The sequence below is a fragment of the Musca autumnalis genome, unplaced genomic scaffold (genome assembly GCF_047663935.1).
Source record: "Musca autumnalis isolate F117 unplaced genomic scaffold, ASM4766393v1 scaffold_5, whole genome shotgun sequence".
NCBI classification, from domain to species: domain Eukaryota; kingdom Metazoa; phylum Arthropoda; class Insecta; order Diptera; family Muscidae; genus Musca; species Musca autumnalis.
Genome location: NW_027412088.1, coordinates 42,857,997 through 42,884,826, shown reverse-complemented (window position 1 = coordinate 42,884,826; position 26,830 = coordinate 42,857,997). Strand labels below are relative to the sequence as shown.

At 37.5% G+C, this 26,830-nt stretch overlaps 1 protein-coding gene across 1 annotated transcript in view; it reads left to right on the top strand.

Moving 5' to 3' along the window:
- Positions 1-26,830, top strand: part of LOC141405530 (uncharacterized) — a 756,997-nt gene that overhangs the window by 584,717 nt on the left and 145,450 nt on the right. Inside the window, exons 4-6 of the mRNA XM_073989987.1 lie at positions 1,207-2,301; positions 9,559-9,886; positions 25,315-26,354. Of these exons, the coding sequence (XP_073846088.1) occupies positions 1,581-2,301; positions 9,559-9,886; positions 25,315-26,354 (2,089 nt within the window). The 5' untranslated portion in view covers positions 1,207-1,580. The remainder of the gene's footprint in view (positions 1-1,206; positions 2,302-9,558; positions 9,887-25,314; positions 26,355-26,830) is intronic.

Sequence of the window (26,830 nt, the reverse complement as noted above, 5' to 3'; positions counted from 1 at the left end):
CGGTATTTTTTTTTAATTTGCAGACTTCTTCCATATTTTGTTTTACGGGAACACTGGGAGCCACCATGGTGAAGTAGTAAGCACGTCCGCCTTGCACTCAGAATGTCCCCGGTTCAATCTCTGACCAAAACATAAAAATGTTTGGCGGAGGCAAAAAACTTCTTTACAAGTAGTGTCGTAAGACACCCAGTTCGGACTCTGTAATAAAAGTACGCCATCATTGAGCCAATATGAATTGGCTTGCACTCATTGATATGATAGAAGCCTTCCTTGTAATTTCAAGGAAGTTGTGAGAACATATCGCTCATTTACTCAAAAAGTGGCATAACTCAAAAAATGAGTTTTTTGAGTTAACAATTTATATTTTTTCTACGACTTCTACTTTATCTTGTGTCAAATTTTCATGTTGATATCTCTAAAACAGCTTATTATTCTCTAGGAGTTTGGCATAAATCGTCAAAAAAGTCTTTTGAGTTTAAGAAGCACTAAAACACTTCAAGTCATGCTTGATCTTGCACAGAAATTTAGCACTGCTATCTGGCTAGTTCTCTACAAAATATGGTCCAACTAATTATTTTAGTTTTTGTGTAATAATCTTTTTAAGTTGGGAAGTCAAATTTCAATCGGCAACTTAAAACGCTTTTTTTGAAATTTTTCACTCTTTGAGTAAATGGGCGATATGTTCTATGCATGGAACACTTCCATAGTCTGCGGGGAATATATTTTCCCAGAGCCAGATGATCATACTATTCTGTTCCGATGACAATCGATTTGTCTAGTTGGAAATAAAATAGTATTATCCTCCAATTCCCCGATCCACCGGTAGGTGAACAACCACACTTGCCATAAACAATATTAGGTTTTTAGTAGCAATTTTAAATACAAATGAAAAGTTAAAACTAATACACTCTTTAATATACCATTAAAATTTCAATTCTTTCACTGTTGCTTCCTTCCCCTTTGCCATCTGTAGAACTTTTGTAATGAATGCCACAGAATGTTGTAAAATATGTCATTTTTTTATTGCAACTAAAGATGTAATATACCAACCCACCCTCCAAACCTCTCCAAAACCTTATTTTTTGTAATTTTCTTACAAACACACACCGAGCTTTACCACCTGCACATATACATACACAGTTTAAGTTTATATGAATATACGAAACATCAACAACAACAACAAAAATTCCGATTTCATTTTCGTAGAGTAACAATAAAATTGCAAAGGATGTTGGAGGAAATGATAACGTGGTCAAATGATATAACACTCAGCTGAGCAGCAGCATCAATTGCTTTAGTAAACAACACGGCAGTGCAGCAGCAGTAGCATCATACCTTTTAACTCTGGCTATCAGAAATCCCAATTTTGAGGCCACAATCTGAAATTGACTTTTTTCAATAGCAGCGTCAACAACAACGGTTGCAACCGTTGCCGCAACACTTGTGCCGGCCAACCACAACATGAACAACAATTGCCATAGTAACAACAGTGGCAACAACGTTGGCATTTGCTACAACAGCAACAGCAAAAACGCATTCACCAGATCCAGAGCAACAAACCTGGTTGCAATAACGTCAGCATGAGTGGCAGCCATCACAAGAGTCCGAAAAAATTCAACAACAACAACAACAGAAATACCAGCAATAGCATTGGCATCAATAGCAACTCATTAAGAGTACCCTCAGCGACAACACCAGCAACCGCAAAACTTCAGCAGCCGCAGCAACAACAACAGTTACAATACCTACAAAAACCACGTGCCAGTTATCCGGAAATTATGAATCCACGCCTATCCTTGAATGGTACTTTACGCCATTTGGTACCATCGCCCGGTCCATTGTATAGGGAGCACAGTTCACGTTCCATACAGCCGCTTACAGCAAATGAGCAACAAATGGCTGAACTTGATGGCAGTAGCTTTTATGGTGGCACTGGCGGTGGTGGTTGTGGAAGTGTAACACGTAGTGGCTACTTAACAACAACAACAACAGCAACATCGATGTCTGGCAATGTTGCCGGGGATTCAAATGTTTTGCCAACTTTGTCAGCCAGCCATGTTAGCTTTATGGGTGGCCGAAATATTAGCAACAGTATCGGTGGCAGTGGTTTGAGTGGTACAGGTGGTGGTGGTGGCGGTGTAGATGCCTACAATACCTACAATACTGATGGAAGTGGCGGTGGCTTTGGTGTTAATTATCATACTACAGAACTTTCAATAACACCAACTATGAACGGCGATGAACAGTGCATCGATTTGGGTAGTTTACGTCGATTTTCAATAGATCGCCATAGTTTCTTGGGTAAGATTGTTATTCGATATTACAGATAATTAAAATATTTAATATATTGCGGCCATTTATTAAGTTTAACAGTTTGGCTAATTTAAAATTTCACAAATTTGCCAAGATAGCTATAAATTGAAATTGTACAAGCACATTCTTTAGAGTAGCTTTTATGGCAGACACTGCACTGCGTTTCCTAGTATTATATAAAAAGAAGTGATAAAGTGTTAGTTAATGCTGCTATAACTATTTATGTACACTCAGCTTAAAGCTGAATAAAGAAATAGAAACCACCAATGGCTATTAATTAAATTAAAATACTTACACTATGCGACACGAAAATTATTAACCATATTTTGAAACCGCAGCGTGATAGAAGACCAAAAATAAGGAGACACGTGTCCCGACGTTTTTCCCTATCACTTCAACTTTCGCGGTCATGGACCCCAAAGACCTGAGGGTTTGATGTCAAAGTGATCATTTTGTCAGGCACATATCTTCTAAACTGCTTGGAATTTTGGATTACTTGTGGAGACAAGGTTGTAGCTCTCGTCCAAAAGAATAATAGTTGTGAACACATAATATACACTTGACCTCATCGTCAATGTCAAAATCGTCAAGGTCAAATTTCCATTACATTTTTTTCTCGGATTTTAGTCGGTAGATATCAAACCGATTAAAATTGAAGCAAACAACCAACCAGTAAAATGTTCCTAAGATCTCAATAAACAACTTTCTTAAACATACGAACTCTGTAGAAACGGTTCTTAATGCCCAAAATAGCTAAACAATTGCGAATTTTATTCTCTTTTCTTGGATTCCGCTCCATAGATACTTAACGGTTCAAAATTCAAGAAAGCAATCAACCACAATAATGTAGCAAAGATATCAGCAAACAACTTTCCGGAACACACGAAATGTCTATGAAAGCTTCTTAAATGCGAAAATAGCCAAAAACTTTCGAAAATATTAGATTTTTATAATTTTTTCTCCTATTCTGGTCCACAGATACCGAACCGCTCAAAAATTAAGGATACAGTTAACTACAAAAATTTACCTAAGATTTCAATAAACAACTTTCTAGAACATAAAAAGATTCTAGGAACGGTTCATCAAGCTCAACGGTTCATCTAGAAAGAAAATGGTTCAGTACATTGATCGATAAGAGGATAAAATTCGCATTTGTTTAGCTACTTTGGGCATTAAGAACCGTTTCTACACAGTTTGTATGTTCTAGAAAGTATTGAGATCTTAAGAACATTTTAATGGTTGGTTGTTTTCTTCAATTTTGATCGGCTTGATATCTACCGACTAAAATCCGAGAAAAAAATGTAATGGAAATTTGACCTTGACAATTTTGACCTTGAAGATGAGGTTTTATGTGTTCACACTTATTATTCTTTAGCACGAGAGCTACAACTTTGTCTCCACGAGTAACCCCAAATTCCAAGCGGTTTAGAAGATATGTTGCCTGAAAATATGATCCCTTGTGACATCTAAGCCTCAGGTCACTGTGGGCCCATAACCGCGAAAGTTGAAGTGATAGGGAAAACGCCGGGACACTCGTCTGCTTATTTTTGGTCTTCTATCACGCTTTTTTCCAGTGATCGGACCTTTATGTCCGAAACTAATAAGAATTTTGCTTTGCAGTCTTCAGCAATATTGTAGCCCTAAAGTAGTAGAATTTATGTGTCAAACAAATGAACTAGGAAAATCAGCATCTAGCGCATCAAACTCGTTGAAATAAAGAAAAGTTCACATAATTTCTGAAATTCTGGTGAGTAACAACTGAACAGTTGGAAGTTGAAACAAGTGACCATTCTAAAAATTTTCCAAACAATGTGACCATCAATTCTTCAGAACATTCCGAAACTCTAAAATTGTTATTTCACGTTGTTTAAGGGGTATTTCATAACAAACCTTTTACAAAACTTATTTCAAACAATGTTCACACAGGCTGTTTATTCTCATGTTGGGGATTTCAATGAATTATTGAAATATTTACCAAATTGTTGTTGAAAAATTCGCTATAAACAAGGCGATAGAGGCATTTTACAACAATATAATGTTCTGAAGAGTTGTGTATTACATTCCAGAGAATATTTTCCCAAAAGGTAACATTAAGAAGAATTTAACATTTTGGGAGATACGCTGCGAAATATACACAAATTATAGAATTTTTACATATATTACAAAATTTGAGGCAATAAATGCAGTTTTTCGAGTTCACTATTCCTCCAAATATTTTCTTCTTGCTCTTATCTACAAGTTTGCTGCAGATGTCAAAACAAGATTCGTATTGGTTTCAGAGATACAGCCCCGATTTGTTTTAAAAATTCGATTTTTAGCCATGTTTAGATGAGGCCATAAAAACCGAACCCGATCTAAGAAAACAAACCCCATATATGGTTTTTGCCTGTTTGTCCTCTACTTTCATAAAATTCTGGAAATAAGTTGTTGGCACGCGATTGGCTCAAAAATGTTGCACAGTGTAACTATCGTAAGGTGTGACTGACCTTGGTCCAAACTTTTGAAATTTTAATATTTTTCTCAAACTTCAATCAAGTTCGAATATGTTATATATCGTACAAAAACTACGTGTAACTCCCTCATAAAAGTTCACAATGTTCGCTTAAGTGCAGTTTAAGGGCTGTTAGATTACAATTACTATATAAACGATTGTGAGGCAATTTTGTAAGCTTCTTAATGGTCCGCAAGATCTAAGAAATTCTGACATTATGACTCAAAACCTCTAAAAAATCATACGTGACCAAGTAAAAATATTGGCTATCGAAAATAATGATTGACTTCGTAGGGCCATTCCCTCAGGTTCCTCCTTCACCAAAAGTCAACACTTTTGTATTTTACTCCAGTTTATGGCGTTTTGAAAACCTTAACGGGCGCGTCGTAATTCTGATTCCTAGGATTGTACTTACTTACTTAGCTGGCCCATTACAGAACATTTGTTCCATAGACCGAACTAAGAAAAGATCTCCAATTCTCTCTGTTTCGTGCTTCGCTTTTTGGAATACCGTGCCTTGTCATCTCATCATACACTTGTCTGCTCCATCTATTCTTTGGACTGCCAATTCTGCGTGCCCCGCATGCGCCTTTTTGGTTCATCATCGCTCATTCTTATTATATGGGCTAGCCAACGCAATCGCTGCATCTCGATACGTTTAACTATATTGATGTCGTTGTATAGCAGATACAGCTCGTGGTTCATACGACGTCGATATTCACCGTCAACGCAGATCGGTCCGTAGATCTTTCGAAAAATTTTTCTCTCAAACACGCCAAGCACTGCCTTATCTGCTTGCACAAGTACCCAGGCTTCGGAAACATACATCAGCACGGGTAGTATCAGTATTTTGTAAAGTGTTATTTTTGTTTGACGAGTTGTGGCTTTGTTTTTAAACTGCTTACTTAAGCAAAAGTAGCATCTGTTGGCCAATACAATTCTTCTTTTTATTTCACAACTGATGTCGTTTGTTGTGGCGTTGCCGAGATATACGAAGTCTTTTACTACCTTTAAATTATAGGAACCAACTTCAACAGTTGGTCCGATCTCAATGGACGCATTGCGCGTCGACACCATCAGCTTGGTCTTCTCGCCGTTTACCGCCAGACCCACTTTAGCAGATTCTCCTTCGACCTTCATAAAGGTATCGATTACTTCTTTCACTGATCGCCCCATGATGTCTATATCATCAGCATAAGCAAGTAACATATGGCTATTGGTGTAGATTGTGCCACTTCTTTTGACGTTTGCCTCTCGTATAACCTTCACACGAAAGGCTGTCTCCTTGCCTGAAACCTCTTTTGGTACAAAACTCTTCGGAGAGGTTCTTTCCTATCTTAACTGAAGATCTTGTGTGAGTTAGTGTCATTTTACAAAGCCAAATGAGCTTTGCGGGGATACCAAATTCGGACATTGCTTGGAATACCATTGAACGTAGCGGGCTGTCAAAGGCTGCTTTATAATCGAAAAAAAGGTGGTAGGTGTCGATCTGCATCTCTTGGGTCTTCTCCAGGATTTGGCGCAGGGTAAATATCTTGTCAATGGTGGACTTGCCAGGTCTAAAGCCACATAGGTATGGTCCAATTATTTCGTTTACCATGGGCTTTAGTCGTTCGCACAATATCCCTGACACAATCTTGTATGCGATAGGGAGAAGACTTATGCCCCTATAGTTGGAGCATAAAGTCTTATCTCCTTTCTTATGGACGGGACACAGCATGCTCAGGTTCCAATCGTCGGGTACGCGTTCTTCCTGCCAGATGGAGCTAACTAGCTGATGCATACACCTTATCAGTGTGTCGCCTCCAGTTTTAAACAGCTCGGCTAGTAGGCCATCAGCTCCTGCTGCCTTATTATTCTTCAGCCGGTTTATTGCTGTCTTTACCTCATCTTGGCCGGGTGGTATACATTCAATACCATCTTCTTGGATTGGATCTGTGGTGTCTTCATCGACTTCGCTACTATTGGATACCAACAGTTTGGAAAAATGTTCTTTCCATATCCTTAGCACACTATCTGTATGAGTTACCAGATTACCTTGCTGGTCTCTACAGGAGGATGTGCCAGTTCCAAAGCCATCAGTTTGATGTTTCACTTTTTGGTAGAATTCTAGGATTGTACTGAGCAAAAAAGTCTACTGAACCATATGTCTAGGGTGAAAATCCCGATCCCGATTGTATAGTGTTGGTATGAATCATCCACTATGACTTAGTCATAGATTAACCGATTTGAAAAAACAAGTAAGCAAAGGCTACAGTCGGACGGGGCCGACCATGTGATACCGTACACCACAACCTGTGGGAATTAACTATGTGCAACCGCCTTGTATGCTGAATGTCCGGGTTCGATTTCTATCAAATTGTCAACGGTGGCAAAATTCCCCTTAGTAATGTTATCGATATTTCCTGATTATTTCAGCCATGAAAAACGTCTCTACAAATGGCAGATTATGACACGCCGTTCGGACAAGGCGATAAAAACTAAGGACCTAGTTTCTTTACTGGGATGTTTGTGGAAAAATATATAAATTATACATTTCTAAAAAATATTGGAATATTCACATTGATTAGCCCCTCCTGCTACATCTTCAAATTGCCTTTGAATATCAGGTTCCTTTTTGGAATACACCTAAAATAAATACCATGCAATTTGGTATATTTGATAATTGGGAAAATTGCGAGTTTATTGAAGATCTATCTATCTATCTATCTATCTATCTATCTATCTATCTATCTATCTATCTATCTATCTATCTATCTATCTATCTATCTATCTATCTATCTATCTATCTATCTATCTATCTATCTATCTATCTATCTATCTATCTATCTATCTATCTATCTATCTATCTATCTATCTATCTATCTATCTACCTATCGTTCGTCCAACAATTGTGCACTTAGACCTCACATATGCTTCGAAAAGAGTGCAATGTGGGCAAATATTGTGATATCAAAAATATATTTTATAACGGTAGAAATAACTAACAATGAATAGAAATTCAAAAAAAAAATTTTTATAAATCCCAAAATTATTCATATTCAATTACACACCAAAGAAGATGGTATAAGTCAGCTGCTCTAACGGTGATATACCCTCAGCCTCTGCCGTACAAAAAGATATTTATTTTGTAACGTAATATAGGGATATACCAAATCAATTGTAGTAAACTATCTTCTGAGTTTTGGAAAAGTTTGAAAATAATTTTTTCAGATTTGTAATTTTAATTTTCGGAAAAGGGACCAGAATAGGGACACTGAAGAGAAATTTCTTCAAAAAAAAAAAAAAAAAAAAAAAAAAATTAAATAGATCCGATACGGGTCCTCAAACTGCACTTTTCCCAAATTTGGTGGGGGGTGTACTCGAAGGACGGACCGATATAGTCCACATTCCAACCTGATACATGACTGGATGAAATAATACGATGTGTAAAGTTTCGACCTGATAGTCTGAAACGAATTTCGGCCAAACATATTTTGTTTGTATCCCCTTTGCCCTAAATCCTGAGGTACAAAATAGGTGGCGAGGTTGCAATATTTGTATAAAAACTCCAACTTGACAACTGAACTGAAAATTTCTCTGTCATGCTAGAGACAATTTGTAGCATGGGGGGAAATTGTGGTTCTCTACACAAAACCCATTATATATTAGGCAGTAGACCCGTTATCTAGCAGACACATTATTGCAATTTGCATCAGGGGAAAGGTCAGTAGTTATTATTCCATATGTAGGCTACTTTGCCGATATATGCCCTCCAGGGATTAAAGTATGGACCAAAAATAAAATTTGTATATATTCCATACAAAAGTAATGGTCTATGTCACCCGCTAAATAATATCAGATCATCATGCAAACTTATAGGCATTTTCTTCTACCTAAACTCTTACCTCGTGCAAAATTTCGTGACTATTGAGCTATAATTGCGACCTCTATAGTGTTAATTACTACACTACAAACAACAAACTGGATATATTAGGCTGTAGCTCTGTTATCTGATCACGTACATCAACGTAATCGACATCAGTGCAAAGGTCAAGAGATCTTCTTCCAAATATAACTCACGAGGGAAGAATGTGTCTTTCAGGAACAAAGATATAAGCTGTATATTAAATTTTTTCACAATTTTCACACAAAAGTTCTGGTCCATTTAACCCTCTAAATATTATCTGACCGGCATCTCAAATTGCAAGCTACTTCTTTGTCATTTACTCTTACCATATTTAAAATTTCGCGTTGATCGGACTATTATATTATATTTGGTCCATTTCAACCGCTAAATATTTCACGATCATCTCCAACAAAAATAGGGATCTATTCTGGTCTGAACCCGACTTCCATACAAAATTTCGTGACGATCGGTCCATAATTGCGGCCTGGAGTTTGATTAAAAATACAAATGCGTGGTGTAAATACGCAGACTACCGTCAAAACTCTAGTTTTTTTCCCAGAGGCGAACCATAAAAAACGTGGAGAGTGGTGAAATTTAACATAAATTCACCTCATCAGTTTCTCGAGTTTTAGTGACCCCAGGAAAACTGAACATTTTCCCCGACTTGTCCTTGTTAAAATAATGGATTAATAGATTGATCTTTAAGATGTTAAGGCTACCGATAAGTACTTTATAAACCCTTTACTTTGTAAGGGGTAATTTTACCTATTACCTCACATCCTAAATAATATTCCACCACATTCTTCTAATATAAGCAATACTAATTTATTCTTCTTCTCTTTTTCTTCCTCTCTTACAATTTCAGATTTAGGCTCCAAATTTGGCATGTCACAGCCAAAATTTGGTCAAAGCGTTTCACAGCAAGGTTTCTTTACATCACACGATAGCCTCGCCACACCATGTGCATCAAGAGCTTCCAATTTACATGTGGCCAATACAAGCACTGCCTCCGATATGGATTTGTTACACAACAACAAACAACAGACACGGCGAAAGTCACGCGGACGCCTGAAAGACAACGATCAGCCACTGTTAGGTGGTACATGGAATCGATCAGTGGGTCGCGATTCACAGGATAACACACTGATGGGTAGCCATCAGTTTAGTGGGAATTTTTGTAATGGTACAGATCGGTAAGTAGTTTCAAATCATTTGCATTGATTTCCTTTTACTTGACCTTAACAACATTTTAAGTTAATTAAAAAGTTGTTAAAACAATCATGTTTATGATTAGGGTTTGTATTTGGTTTTGCTAATTAATGTCGCAAGCCTTGGGCATGTGGCATTGACTAAGTCTGTTTTAAATCTGACTGTTTACAGTTATTCCAAAAAACACTCATGCTTTGTAAAGCCATTGCTACTCTGGCCTTAGCCAACTTTGTCGCAAATTGCTTGTTAAAGTCAACAACTGCTACACCTTTCAATGTGAAAAATGATGAAAAATTCTTCTGGTCCTCCCCAGAGTTGTTGCCTCATTTAGATGGTAATTTTACACTGACTAACGGACCTTGTCTTAAATGTCATTATTAAAGTGTACTGTAATGAAATGTTACAAAGCCGTAGCGAAGCGAAACACACACGTAGACTCACTTGTCGTCCATCCACTCCCCAGAGAAAACTGTCATAATGCATAAACATGTCCTGTGAATGGCCTTAATGACCATTGTACTTAGCATGCATGAAAGACCATTGGGGTTTGTCACTCACTACTCTTCTACCCCAACGCCATTACATGCAATTCCTTAAGAAGCCACCCATGTCAACGGCTGATTTTGCCTGGTAGTCGTTGTCGGCTATGCTACTCATTGTTGTCCAGCAATGCTCCCCTTAGCTCCCTTATTTGTTGGATGGACAACAAAACTAATCCCAAACAAACTGTTGTCATTCTCTTTCTCTGTTTCCCAGTAGGATCTAACAGGCTTAGGTCATAATACATTGGTTACGTTTGCTTGCTTGCTTTTGACTATGAAATAAGCCAACAGTTGGAAAGTGAAGTGAAGCATGATTAGGTACTTAGAGAGTGGTATTTCCATGAATTGGACTGATTGAACGGATGAAAAATGTCAAAATTTAGTAAACATGATTTATGTAGTTTACTGAAAACCTTATAACAATTTATCTTCTTTAATATAAGTATTTGTTTTTGGGTTGACACAGAGAACAAGAGATGTAGAATAAACATTTGTAAACATATTAGGGTGGTTCAGAAGTTTTCCAGTATTTTCAAGACGGAAAATTTAGAACTTTAGCAAGTCGGGTGTTGTCTAGACTATTCAAAGATATTCTGACAATATACAGCAGTAAGTAAGTCTTCTTTATATAGAACAAGTTAAAAAGTATCAGTCGGCTTTGCCGACGGAAATATACCCTCAGCCTGTGTGAATTGAAACATTTTTTCTCAAAACACTTATGTATTTATTGGGTTTTCAAAACGCTGGGCATATGAACCGACAAAAATATGGATTTGGATTAAAGTTCAAAAGTTTTGCGGAGGAGGTACCTAAAGGAATGGACCGACCATTTTGGAAGTTGGTTTTTTTTTTGGGAGTCACACCTCTCGACAGATATCGCACCCACCTGTCATTTCAGTTGGACACCATATAATTTAGAGCTTTTGGACTATTATATCAGGAAACATGTATCTGCCTACAAAAAAAAAAAAACATAATATGGCTGTAAACAGAGTTCCTTCCGTAAAATTTTCCAAAGGATCCTCGAAGACACCATGGCTTGGAATACTTTTGAACGTAGGGGACTGTTGAAAGCTGCTTTGTAATCAACAAAAAGGTGGTAGGTGTCGGTCTGCATCTCTTAGGTCTTCTCCAGGAGTTGCCGCAAGGTAAATATCTGTTCGATAGTGTATTTGCAAGGTCTAATGCTGCATTGGTATGGCCCAATTATTTCATTGTCATAGGCACAGTATCCCTGACACTATCTTGTACACGCAGAGAAAAAATATTTTTCGGTTTTGTTGGAACAAAAATATATGTTTTGGTTCCAAAAATGTATTTGTTTTGTTCAAACATTGTAATCCAAATCCAAAAATACCATCTTTTGTTCCAAACATAGAAAACAAAAACAACTTTCGAATTTCCGCAATATTGTTAAAATAGTTAACAATACCGATTGTAGGAACTATTATAATCTAATTTTGTTTACAAAAAGTATTCTCAATACAGAAAACCAGCCCAGAAATTTTTGATTTGAGTGCATATACTTCTCATATACACTTTTCGCATAACTTGGATACAAATGTCGCGTATAATATTGCAATCATTGATGAACATAATACATGGTTTGCTGCATTGGCTGACAACAAAGACAAACAAAAAGCCACAAGAACCCACCACAACATAAGGAATAATTAAACACCATAACAAACATGAAAAGGAAAGAAGAATGAAACAAAACAGAAACAAATAAAAACAAGAGTCACAAGTACATACACACAAAAACAAAGGTAAAGGCAGCATGTCATACAAACACACCACAACTCACCAAAATTGTTTTTTCAACACGGCATCGAATAGCGAGAGAAGAGAAACAAATTTTCGAAGAAAAGAGAGAAATATTGTTCAGTTGACACAAACTATTTTTGGATTTACAATACTACATGAGGAATCCAACAATATGTTAACAATACATATTTTGCTCTTGGAATATTGTTGGATCAAACATATTTTTTTCTCTGCGTGTAGGCAATAGGGAGAAGATTTATGCCCCAATCGTCGGTTACTCGTTCTTCCTGCCAGATGGTGCTAACTAGCTGATGAATACACCTTATAAGTGTGTCGCTTTCGGTTTTGAACAGCTCGGCTGGTAAGCCATCGGCTCCTGCTGCCTTATTATTCTTCAGCCGACTTATTGCTGTCTTTACCTCATATTGGCTGGGCGGTATACATTCAATATCATCTTCTGGGATTGGATCTGTGGTATCATCGCCGTCTTCACTACTATCGGATACCAACAGTTTGGAGAAATGTTCTTTCCATCCTGAGCACACTATCTGTATCAGTTACCAAATTACCTTGCTGGTCTCTACAGGAGGGTGTGCCTGTACCAAAGCCATCAGTTTGATGTTTCAATCTTTGGTAGAACTTTCGGACTTCATTGTGGCTCCTGTACATTTCGATGTTTTCACACTCCCGTCTTTCCATTTCTCTCTTTTTCCTGCGGAAAAAACGTTTCTCCTCTCTCCTTTTCTCCCGATACCTGCTACTGATTGCAGAGTAGCCCTATATGCCGCATTTTTCTCTTCGGTAGCAGCACGACACTCCTGATCATACCATGAATTCCTTTGTGGAGGTCTCTGGTATCCAAGTATGGATTTTGCGGCTGTTTGCATGGAGTGGGCAATATTTTGCCATTGTGTTGTTATGTTATCGGGACAAGGAGTGCTCTCATTAAGCAATTGGGCTAGTTGAGTGGAATATGCTGTGCCTATCTGTTGTGTTTGCAGCCTATCGATGTCCGACTTCCGCGTTGTGTCTGTTCGTGCTTTATTTGCAACTTTTAGACAGGTACGTACCTTTGCTGCAACAAGGTAGTGGGTCGAATCAATGTTTGCGCCTCGGAACGATCGTACATCCAAGACGCTCGATGAATGCCTTCCATCTATCACAACATGATCAATTTGATTACTTGTTCTTTGCTCTGGCGACAGCCAGGCGCCCTTATGAATATCGATATGCTTAAATCTGGTACTGCTAACTACCATGATTCTTGCAGCTACAAAGTCTGTCAGTCTCATACCATTGTCAGATGTTTCACTGTGAAGACTGAATTTCCCGACTGTTGGGCCAGAGATATTCTCCTTTCCAATTTTGATATTAAAATCGCTAGTATTTTAATGTCGTGGACAGGGCAACGGTCATAAGTTTCTTCTAAGCGCTCGTAAAATATATTTTTGGTCTGCTCGACCTTGTCTTCATTGGGTGCATGAGCGCAAATTAAGCTGACGTTGAAGAATTTTGCTTCTAATCGAATTGCAGCGAGTCTTTTATTCACTGGGGTGAAGCTGGAGACCAGATGTTTTAACCGCCGATCAACTACAAATCCGCAACCAAACTCATGCTTTGTGTCATGGCAGCTATAATACATTGCGTCACTTTTAGGTGTTGTTGTGACGCCTTTCCCAAACCATCGTATTTCCTGTATGACAGTAATGTCGGCCTTGTACTTTTCAAGTACATCTGCCAATGCGTAAACTGCACCTTCTCTATAAAGAGTGGGAACATTCCAGGTGCAGATTCGCAGATCATGGTCCTTCAAACGTTTGCGGGGTTCGTCAACTTTAGAGGGATTTGTTTTTCTTTTCTTTCGTTTTTTCATAGAATGCTGCTTTTTGCTAGGAGAGGGTTACTAACCCGACGCCCAAACCCAAGTTTTTAACGTTCTTATGGGTGAACACGCGGCACATTTTAGCTCACTATCCCAGTGTCCACTTGAGATGAGAGAGTATCTTTCATCCCCTACGTCACTCATGGACCTACAAGCTCTATCTCCAAATTTCATTAAATGTTCCAAGTAAATATATCGATATGCAAAGTGTGGACTAACGCAGTATTTGGTCCGAGAGTTGTCGCGCGCACCCGCTACTACACTTGCTGGACGTAGGGGGTTTTTTACAGCTTTCGGGTCATTCTCTTACGAAGTATGGACTTGACACTCAAAAAATTTGTACCATCGTAAAAAGGGCTTTGAGCGCAACATGTTGCAACAAAAATCAAGACGACTGGAGAGGAGCTCCTCAACTACACTTTTCCGTCATTTTGTGTGGAAGGTACCCGAAAGAGTTGACATATTTAGTCCATATTCTAACCGAATATATGTCTCGTAGAAATATTACGATGTGCAAAGTATGGATCAAATTGGTTACTGCCTTGGAGAATTATCATGTGCACCATTTTTGCGTTTGAACTTTTGTGGAGAAGGTACCCGAATGAGTGGACCGATATGGCCCATCTTTCAACATGTTTTAATTTTGCGAAGAATATAACGACTGCAAAATTTTAGACCGAATCGTTTTATCCGTTCGGGAGTTATAGTGCGCTCCATACACTACGCATGGTGCCATAGCGAGTTTTTACAGCTTTCGGGCCATTTTCTCAGAAAGTATGGACTTGTCCCTGAAAAAACTTTTGCCGTCGTAAAGGGTGCGACGAATACAAGTTGTTACTAAAAAAATCAAAACGATTCGAAAAGAGGTCTTAAATTGTACTTTTCCGAAATTTTGTGTGGGAAGCACCCGAAATAGTGGACCGATATAGTCCATATTCGAATTTGATCTATGTCTGGTATAAATATTACGATGTGCAAGGTATGGACCAAATTGGGTGGTTCCTTCGAAAGTTACCGTGCGCATAATTTTTGCGTTAAATTTTGAACTTTTCTGGGGGAGGTATACGAGGGAGAGGACCGATATGGTCCATCTTCGAACTTAAACTAAGTTTGAATAAAAAATTACGAAAGCCAAATGTTGGATCAACTCGGTTAATCCGTTCGAGAGTTATTGTGCGCTGCAGCCAGACACACAGACGGACGGACATTGCTAAATCGACTCAAAATTGACTGAAACGGATTTCGTCCAAACATACTGGGATACTTGGGGTCGTTAACATAAACGCTGAGGGTATAAAAACTTTTGGTTGTGAAACACTTTTGGAATATCTCAAATTTATTTAATAAATTCAGAAGGTCTTTTGTCTACCGAAGTCCTTAGGTATATTTTCATTAGAATGGCAAATCTTTTGTATTTCTTCTGTATATACAAGCCCTTAGGATGGCCCTATGTCAGTAGAAGACCTTAAGAAAATAATTTGTCATACTAAGATTTTCTGTGTATAGAAGGTCTTAGGAAAGGCTTTTGTTTATAGAACACCTTCCACATTGAGAAGACTATCCGTCAATACAAGACCCTTGGAAGTCCTTCTATAGAGGACCTTTGCGAGGCCTTCTGCCTACAGACCTTTGGAATGTATTTATTTGAGAGAAGATCTTCTGGTGGTATTCTATCTTTGAAAAACTTCTGTCTATAGAAGACCTTGGATGGTGTGTTATTATAGAAGCGCTCTGGATGGACTTGCGTTTATAGAAGATCTCTGAAAAGTTTTCTGTCTATAAAAGACCTTTGGAATTTGTTTGTCTATAGAAGACATTTGGAAGGTATTCTTTTGAAAATAATACCTCTGGCAGTTCGTCTGTCGTTAGAAGACTTCTGTCAATAAAAGAACTCTGGAATGTCATCTGTTTACCGAACACGTATGAAATGTTTTCTGTTTATAGAAGACCTCTGGAATGTTATGTGTTTACCTCTGGATGTTCTTCTGTCGTTAGAAGATCTACGGAAAGTCTTGTGTCAACAGACGACCTATGGGAGTTCTTCTGTCGATTTAAGGAAGGTCTTCAGGCAATAGAAGAACTCTTAAATGTCCTCTGTCTATAGAAGACATGTCGATTTAAGACCTCTGGAATGTTATCTGTTTACATGACATGACATCGGAAAAATCTTCTGTTTACAGATGACATCGGAAAAGTCTTCTATTTACAGCAGACTTCTGGCGGTCTTCTGTTTATAGAAGACCTCTAAAAGTTCTTCTGTTTGCAGAAAAACTCTGAAAGGTCTTCTGTTGATATAACCTTTGTAAAGTGTTCTGTGCATAGAAGTCCACAGGAAAGTTTTCTGTTTACAGAAGACTTTGGATGGTCTTTCCTTTATAAAAGTCCTTTTGGAAGGTCTGTTGTCGATAGAAGTCCCCTGAAAGTTCTTCTGTAGTTAGAAGATCTCTGGAAGGTTTTCTGTCGATAGAAGATCTCGGGATCGTCTTCTGTAAAAAAACCCTTGGATGGTCATCTGTTTACAGAGGTCCACTGGTCCTCTGCTGTTTATAGAAGACCTTTGAATGGTCGGCTGTTTATAGAAGACCTTTGGAAAGTTTTCTATTTACAGAAGGTGTCTAGATGGTCTTCTCTCTGTAGAAAACCTTTGGATGGTCTGCTGTTTATGGTAGACCTCTGGAAGGTCTTCTGTTTACTGAAGACCTTTGCATGGTCTTCTGTTTATGGAAGACGACCTTTGTAATATTTTCTGTTAATAGAAGATCTTTGGAAGGTCTTCTGTTTACTGAACACTTATTGAAGGCCTCTGAAAGTTTTTCTGCCGTTAGAAGACTCTGGAAGGTCTTCTGTCCATAGCTTTCTGCCGTTAGAAGACCTCTTGAAGGTCTTCTGCCAATAGAAAACCTTCGGATGGCCTGGTGTTTATAGACTACCTCTAGATGTCTGTAGAATATTTTTAGTAGGTCTTCTGGCTACAGTAGAATTTTGGAAGGCCTTCTGCCGACAGGAGACCTCTTTTGTCGTTAGAAGAGCGCTGGGAGGTTTGCTTTCAATATAATACTTTTGAATGATCTGGTGTTTATAGAAGAGCTATGGAAGGACTTCTATATACAGAGGATCGTTTAAAGGTATTCTGACCACAAAAGACCCTTAATCATTTGTTTAGAAGAGACCTCTGGAAGGCCTTCTGTTGATAGAAGACCTCTGAAAGTTATTATGTCGTCAGAAGACTCTCGAAGGTTTTCTGTCAATAGAAGACTCAAGAAGGTCTTCTGTCAATAGCAGACCTTTAGGAGGTCTTCTGTCAATAGAATACCTTTAGGAGGGCTTCTGTTAATAGAAGACCTTTAGGAGGTCTTCTGTTTACTGAACACCTACAGAAGGCCTCTGAAAGTTCTTCTGTCGTTAGAAGACTCTGAAAGGTCTTCCGTCAATGGAAGACTATTGTAAGGGTTTCTGTCAGTAGAAGAATCCTGTAAGGTTTTCTGTAAATAAAAGCCTTTGGGAAGTCTTCTGTTTACTGAACACCTCTGGAAGGCCTTCTGTCTATATAAACCTCTGGAAGTTTTCTGTCGATAGAAAACCTCTGGAAGGGCTTCCGTCAATAGAAAACCTTTGGATGATCTGGTGTTTATAGATGAGCTCTGGAAGGTCTTCTATATACATAGGATCTTTTGAAGGTACTCTGACCACAGAAGACCCTTAATCATTTATTTACAAGAGACCTCTGGAAGTACTTCTGTTGATAGAGTACCTCTGAAAGTTATTATGTCGTTAGATGACTCTCGAAGGTCTTCTGTCAATTGAAGACTCTGGAAGGTGTTCTCTCAATAGAACACCTTTAGGGGGTCTTCTGTTTACAAAACACCTACAGAAGGCTCTGAAAGTTTTTCTGTCGTTAGAAGACTCTGCAAGGTCTTCCGTCAATGGAAGACCTCTGTAAGGTTTTCTGTCAATAGAAGAATCCTGTAAGGTTTTCTGTAAATAAAAGCCTTTGGGAAGTCTTTGGTTTACTGAACACCTCTGGAAGGCATTCCGTCTATATAAACCTCTGGAAGTTTTCTGTCGTTACAAAACCTCTGGAAGGGCTTCTGTCAATAGAAAACCTTTGGATGATCTGGTCTTTATAGAAGAGCTACGGAAGGTCTTAGAAGCCTCTGGAAAGTCTTCCGTCAATGGAAGACCTCTGCAAGGTTTTCTGTCTGGTTTTTATAAAAGAGCTCTGGATATCTATAGACAAATTTAATAGGTTTTCTGCCTATAGAAGAATTTTTGAAGGTTTTCTGTATACAGAAGATCTTTTGAAGGCATTCTGACGACATAATAACTTTCAGAGGTCTTCTATCAACAGAAGGCCTTCCAGAGGTCTCTTCTAAACAAATGATTAAGGGTCTTTTGTGGTCAGAATACCTTTAAACGATCCTCTGTATATAGAAGTCCTTTGGATGACCTAGTATATATGTATGTAAGTCCTCTGGAAGCTCTTCTGTATATAGAAGATGTTTTGAAGGTATTCTGGCCACAGAAGATCTGTGGAAGGTCTTCTGTAAATAGAATACCTTTGGATGATCTGGTGTTTATACAATACCTAAGAAATGTATTATGTTTACAGAATACTTTAGAGGGTTTTCAGACTATAGAAGAGGTGTGGAAGGCCTTCTGACTAAAAAAATGTGAAGGGTCATCTGCATATAGTCAAACGTCTTCAGTCTATAGAAGACCATTGCAAGGTCTTCTGGCTACAGAAGACATTTGAATGAATGTAAGAAGGTCTTATATGTATCTACTTTCCAGAACGCAACTACCATCACTTTTCATGGTACTCAAAAACAACTTCATCTTTCGTCATTGAAACACATACCTTCATTTACATGTCCTTGAGCTCTTCTTTTGACTCACTTTGTTTTTTTTTTTTTGATTACGTTAAACACAAGAACACCAAACGTTTTCATTAATTACATGACCAATCAAGTTGAATTACGTGCCACATACTAATTATGTGCTATTTGGCGCTTCTCCTTTCCTACTCAATGGTTTTCAATTCAGCCATTCGTTTTGGTGTTAGTAACATTTGCAGATTCACAGGAAACTGAGCACCACGCATTGACATGTCTTCTATGCTTGAGTTCATGAAAATTATCAAAGATATGAAACAAAAATTCACATGGGAGTGGTTGAGGATTCCGCTGAAGTTGAAGCATATTTTCCAATCACCAAAACAAGGAAAGAAGAGGACATTAAACGGCAAAACAAAAACACCATAACACCATTTGACTTTATGCTGAAGTCAGCAGTTTTCTTTCAAATGGGCAGTAGTTGGGTACGGCATCGATATACTTCGTCTTTTCGATTTTTTGGTGCTTGCTTTGGCATACAGTTTTGCAGTGAATGTTGAATCCAGTAGTCTAACTGTGCTATTCGGTGTCACTTGACCGAGTAGAGTAAAGCAATAAATTCAAGTAAATCTACATTCCTTTCAACCATTGGAAGCCACTCCAACAAAATGGAGATTCAGCATACAGATGTATGGCTTTAGCTACGGAGACAAATGTTGTCGTTCTACTCCTGTTGTTAGTTATTTTTGGAAAATAATGCAAAAACAAGTTAAAATATATTTCGGTGTTTCTACAGAAAAATCTATGACGTAGCTTTTGGGGTACGAATTACTATGTTAAAGAGAATATTCGGAGAAAGATGTTGAATGGCTTTTAAAACTAGGAAGATACCAATATTTTCTGTACGTGGTCATGACATAAATTCAAATTTCAATCCGGCACTATTTGGTGAACTTTTTGGGCCACCTCGCTAAGTCTCTCCGTTCTCATCCAAAGTGTGGATGCTATTTGTTCCACAGAACATTTTATCATTTTAGCATTATTTCCTACTTGGCAATGATAAATAAGACATGTAAAAATGGGACGCGAGAACAAAAATGAAAAGAAATTGGTGTTATTAAAAGTGAGTAATGAAAAAATAAATAAAATAAAATAAAAAATAAAAATAAAATAAAAATAAAATAAAATAAGATAAAATAAAATAAAACAAAAAATAAAAGGAAAAAAAGATAAAAATAAAATAAAATATGAAATAAAAATAAGTTGAAATAAAAATAAGATAAAATAACATAAAATAAAAATAAAGAAATAAAATAAAAATAAAATAAAATACCCCTCAGTAATGTTGACGACATTTCCTGAGTATTTCAGCCATGTAAAACTTCTCTACTAAAGCGGTGTCTTAGACACGCCGTTCGGACTCGGCCATAAACTGTAGGTCCCATATCATTGAGCTAATATGAATCGGGGTGCGATCATAGATATGTCCCTTATGGGATGTTTGTGGAAAAATTATTATATTATTAAAATAAAATAAAATAAAAAAAAAAATAAAATAAAATAAAATAAAATAAAAATAAAATAAAATAAAATAAAATAAAATAAAATAAAATAAAATAAAATAAAATAAAATAAAATAAAATAAAATAAAATAAAATAAAATAAAATAAAATAAAATAAAATAAAATAAAATAAAATAAAATAAAGTAAAGTAAAATAAAAAAAATTAAAATAAATTAAAATAAAAAAATGAAAATAAAATAAACATAAAAGAAAAATAAAATAAATATAAAATCAAATGAAAATAAAATAAAAACAAGTTAAAATAAAATTAAAGTAAAAATAAAATAAACATAAAATTAAAATAAAAGAAAAATAAAAATAAAATGAATATAAAGTAAAATAAAATAAAATAAAATAAAATAAAATAAAATAAAATAAAATAAAATAAAATAAAATAAAATAAAATAAAATAAAATAAAATAAATTAAAATAAAATAAAACAAGTAAAAAAAGTATCAGTCGGCTTTGCCGACAGAAATATACCCTCAGCTTGTGTATATTGAAACAATTTTTTCCCAAAATACGTCTGTATTTAGGGGGTTTTAAAAAAATTTGGGCGTTTGAACCGACAAAAATGTTGATTAGGATTAAAGATCAAAAGTTTTACGGAGGAGATACTAAAAGGAATGGATCGACATTGACCGTTATGGAAGTGGATCTCCAGGCACAACATATGGTGCAATAGGGGGTTTTTACACTCTTCGGGCTGTTTGCTCAAGAAGTATGGACTTGCCCCTAAAAAAAACTTTACCATCGTAATTGAGGCAGCGAAAGCAAGTTGATTCAACAAAAATCAAAGTGATTCGGTATTAGGTCTTAAAGTGAACTTATCCGAAATTTTGTGTGGGAGGTACCGGATGGAGTAGACAAATATAGTCCATATTTAAACCTGATCTATATCTGGTAGATATATTAGGATGTGTAAAGTGTAGAGCAATTCGGCCACTCCCTTCAAGAGTTACCGTACGAACAATTTTTCCGAACATTTTTGAACTTTTGTGGGGGAGGTACCTGCTGGAGTGGACCGATCTAACTTAAACTATGTTTGGACAAAATATTAATAAGGCCATATTTTGGACCGAATCGGCAGATCCGTTCGAGAGTTATCTTGCGCTCCAACCACCTCACACGGTGTCATAGGGGTTTTTTTTGCAACTTTCATGCAATTTTCTCAGGAAGTGTGGACTTGCCCCTGATGAAACTTGTACCGTCGTATGGAGGGCAGTGAATACAACTTGCTAAAACAAAAATCAAAGTGATACGAGAAATGGCCCTAAACTGAACTTTCCTGAAATTTTGTGTGGGAGGTACCCGAAGGAGTTGACCTATTGAGACCATATTGGAACCTCACATTACTCTGGTAGAAAGCTTACGCTATACAAAGTATAGACCAAATCGGTCACTCCCTTCAAGAGTTATCGTGCGCACAAACTTTCCGAACATTTTCGAACTTTTGTGGGGGAGGTACCGGAAGGAGTGGACCGATGTAGCTCATCTTCGAACTTAAACTAAGTTTGGACAAATTATTACGAAAGCCAAAATTGGAACCGAATCGGTTCATCCGTTCGAGAGTTATCGTGCGCTCCAGCCAGCAGGACAGACAGACAGACGGACGGACATGGCTAGATCGACTCCAAATTGTCTGAAACACATTTCGTCCAAACATACTTGGGGTCTAAAACCATTATTTCGATGAGGCACATTTTTATCGTATCAAAGTGTATATACCCTCCTTAGCCTAAAGGCTGAGGGTATAATAAAATAAAATAAAAATAAAATAAACAAGTAAGAACGGTGTTAAGTTCGACCGGGCCGAACTTGTTATACCCTCCACCACAAGTTGTGTTGAAGTAAAATGGAATAATTAGTTCCCTTTCGTGTATGAAGAAGACTTAATACTAAATTTCAGCAACTTCGGTAAAACAATGTGAGGCACCATTCTATGGGTGCTTTTTTAAAACGTCGATCTATACCGACAAATTTCTGACGGAAAGTTTTTAGGCTCAAAAAAGACTAAATACCAAATTTCCTATATTTCGGTAAGAGAATGTGGCTAAAACTTAAAAAATACCGAAAATCAAGAAGTACGCTTCTATGGGGATATAGGAAGACGTGGACCTATACTGATAATACTCTTCTGGAATATTTTATAACTCTTGGAAGACGAAATAACGAATTTCAGCCATTTCGGTTGGATATTAACGTCACAATCCTCAGTATTACGAAAATCGGGAGGTGCCGTTTTATGGGGGCTATATCGAAACTTGGACCTATACCGACGAATTTTAGTCAGAAAGGGGGCAATATGAAAGCGTGGACCTGTACTGACATATTTCTGGTAAACAGTTTTATATCACATTGAAGACTAAATACCAAATTTCAGCCATTTTGGTGGAATATTGAAGACACAACCTTCAAAATACGAAAAATCGGGAGGTAACTTTCCATGGGGGCTATATGAAGGCGTGGACCTAAACCGACAAATTTAGAGGGGAAGTTTGAGTATCCCCAACGGAGTCTAAATACCAAATTTCAGCCATTTCGGTGGAATATTGAGGCCACAACGTTCAAAATACCGAAAATCGGGAGGTACCGTTCTATGGGGGCTATATGAAGGCATTGACCGATACCTACAAATTTCTGGGGGAAAGTTTTATACCACCAACGTAGACTAAGTACCAAATTTCAGCCATTTCGGTGTGATGATGAAGCTAAAATCTTCAAAATACCGAAAATCGGGAAGTAACGTTCTATGGGGGCTATATGAAGGTGTGGACCGATACCGACAAAATTCTGGGGGAAAGTTTTATACCCCTAAAGAAGACTACGTACCAAATGTCAGCTATTTTGGTAGGATAATGAAGCTAAAACCTTCAAAATACCGAAAATCGGGAGGTACCGTTCTATGGGGGCTATATGAAGGTGTGGACCGATACCTACAAAATTCTAGGGGAAAGTTTTATACCCCTAAAGAAGACTACGTACCAAATTTCAGCCATTGTGGAAGGATAATGAATCTAAAACTTTAAATGTACCGAAAATCGGGAGGTACCGTTCTATGGGGGCTATATCAAAACGTGGATCGATAGATCCCATTTTCAATACCAACAATCCTGCAAGTAATAAAAATTTCTTTAACAAATTTTGACTCTCTATCTTTAAAATTGCGAGCTGTATCTTGATTTCAACAGACAGACAGACGGACATGGTCAAATCGACATAGGATTTTATGCTGATCAATAATACATATATATACTTTATAGGTCTCCGACGAATATTTCGATGTGTTACAAACGGAATGACAAATTTAATTATACCCTCCATATGGTGGAGGTTATAAAAACTCTGAAATACAGTTTAGTCTAAGTGATTTGTGGGGTTGTTCGGAAGGTGGAAGTTCGGAATGGGGTGGTTAGGAGGTTGGATGTTCGGAATGGGTTTGTTCGCAGAAGTGTGTGGTTCGCAGGGTGGAAGTTCTGATGGCGATGGCTCTGAGGGTGCAAGTTGAGAGAGGGAAGTCCAGAGGGGGTGGATTCTTATAACTTCTTGTCATTACCGTGTTTTCAATATTTCCGAACAAAATCCCCTTCGTAACGTTTTAAAAACTTTACTTATTTTAACAATGTACATTGGCAAAGAGAACGTTTACCCCGCAAATTTTAGGCAAATTTATCAAAATTTGGTCTGCAAAAACAAAACGCAATGTTTTTCGGTGGAACAAAAGAGCACCATTTTTTTCACAATCTTAGCAAAATACACATTGCAGTTACAACTTTTCACTTAACAGAAGAGGACGTTTGTAGAACAGAAATAAAAAATAGAGCAAAAATTTTTTTTTTGAAAACTTAGCAAACTCAACTTGTCATTAGGTTCTGTGGAATGGAAAAATTTGCGAATTGTCAAAAATATTGCTAAGTGTAAAAAGAAAAGTTGAAAAGTTGTTTCTTGGAATAGGGCACTGGACTTCTAAGTCGATAAGACCATGTCCGTCCGTCCGTTTGTCAGTTGTAATCAAAATACAGCTCCCAATTTTTTAGATAGAGCTTTATAATTGGGCACCGATGTTTCTATTACTCCTAGGATGTTTGGTATTAAAAATGGACCATATCGGTTCACGTTTCTATGGGGGCTTTATAGAACGGTACCTCCCAATTATCGGTATTGTAAAAGTTTTAGCCTCATTATCACACCGAAGTGCTTAAAATTTAGTACTTCGACTTCGTTTGGGGTATAAAACTTTCCGCCCGAAATTTGTCGGCATAGGTCCACGTCTTCATATAGCCGCCATAGAACGGTACCTCCCGATTTCGGTATTTTGAAGGTTATGGCCTCAATAATACACCGAAATGGCTGAAATTTTATACCTTATCTTCGGTCTGGTCTTCGTTGGGGGTATAAAGATTTCCACGAAAAAAATTTTGGTATAGGCCTACGTCTTCATATAGCTTCCATAGAACTTTACCCCCAATTTCGTTATTTTGATAGTTTTAGTCACATTATTCAATCGGAGTAACACAAATTTGGTATTTAAAAACATTTTCATAGGTAAAAACATCCCTTGCAAAAAGTCAGACAGTATAGGTCTAAGTTTTGGTATAGCCCCCATACAAAGTAGACCCCATTGTTCCTTTTCACTTCAATACAGATAGTTGTGGAGGGTATAAAAGGTTCGCCCTGGCCGAACTTAACGCCTTTCGTACTTGTTAAGTATTGAATTATGTCTGTGCCATTTCACTGTCCCACTTATCATACGTCCCCACACAATTTGTTACATTTAACTTTCAATATTCAACATTTACTTCTACAACGTTTTTTTTTCTTTTCAGATATCCGCGCAATCGATCCGGCACCACATCAACGCCGACCCAACAACATCATCAACAGCAGACATCCTCCCAACATTTACAACATTCTGCCTCTATGTCATCGCACACAACAACACATCAGCATTTGAATCAACAACAGCAACAAAACCAACAATATTCCTCGCAACATCACATGCAACGTTCCTCAGTGTCACAGCCACAACCACTGCCGCTGCATAAAAAGCGACCTCGTCGTACACCATCACAACGCCTGCGTGCCGTTACGGCAGCTCGAAAATTTCATTTTGTCTTTGATCCGGCGGGGCGTCTCTGTTACTATTGGTCGATGGTCGTTTCGCTGGCATTCCTCTATAATTTCTGGGTCATCATATATCGTTTTGCCTTTCAGGAAATCAATCGAAGGACGATTGTTGTTTGGTTTTGCTTGGATTATTTCTCCGATTTGCTGTATCTCATCGATATATTCTTTCATTTTCGTACCGGCTATCTGGAGGATGGAGTCCTGCAGACTGATGCCTCGAAATTGAGGCAACACTATATGAACTCGACGATATTCTACATAGACTGCCTGTGTTTGCTGCCATTGGATTTTTTATATTTATCGATAGGATTTAATTCAATATTACGCTCGTTTCGTTTAGTCAAAATCTATAGATTTTGGGCATTTATGGATCGCACCGAACGCCATACGAACTATCCGAATTTATTTCGTTCGCTGGCGCTCATTCACTATTTACTTGTGATATTCCATTGGAACGGGTGTCTCTATCACATCATCCATAAGAACAATGGATTTGGATCGCGCAACTGGGTCTATCACGACTCGGAGTCGGCGGATGTAGTTAAACAATATTTACAGAGTTATTATTGGTGTACATTAGCTTTAACAACGATCGGTGATTTGCCGAAACCACGATCGAAGGGTGAATATGTATTTGTGATATTACAGCTGCTATTTGGATTAATGCTATTTGCCACGGTATTGGGTCATGTTGCGAATATTGTGACATCTGTGAGTGCGGCACGCAAAGAATTTCAAGGTAAGTACAAATTAGAAGAACAATGAAAAATGAAAACAAAAAAGTAAAATGAACAAGTAAAAAGTCGTTAAGTTCGGCCGGGCCGAACTTTTTATACCCTTCACCATAAAACAGTCTTAATTAAAATGGAATAATTAGGGTCCTTTCGCAATTTTAGGTGGAACAACTTTTCGACAATGGATAGAATCCTACTTTTGCTTAAATTACACTGTGAACACAAATGTTGGGGCAGAGATAATTCCTTTGGAGATTAAAGCCCTTGGTGTGTGTATATTAAAAACACCGAAGGACACATGCGCCGTGAGTCGAACTTCCGCATTATGGCGTGATGAAGTTTTGGCAAGAGACCCTGTAAGCCATCATAAATTAGCATTATATCTTTGTTTGTTGTTTTTGTAGAGCACTTAAGCAACAGTGAACAAAGATATAACGCTAATTCCTGATAGCCCACAGGGTCTCTAACAAAAATTCATCAC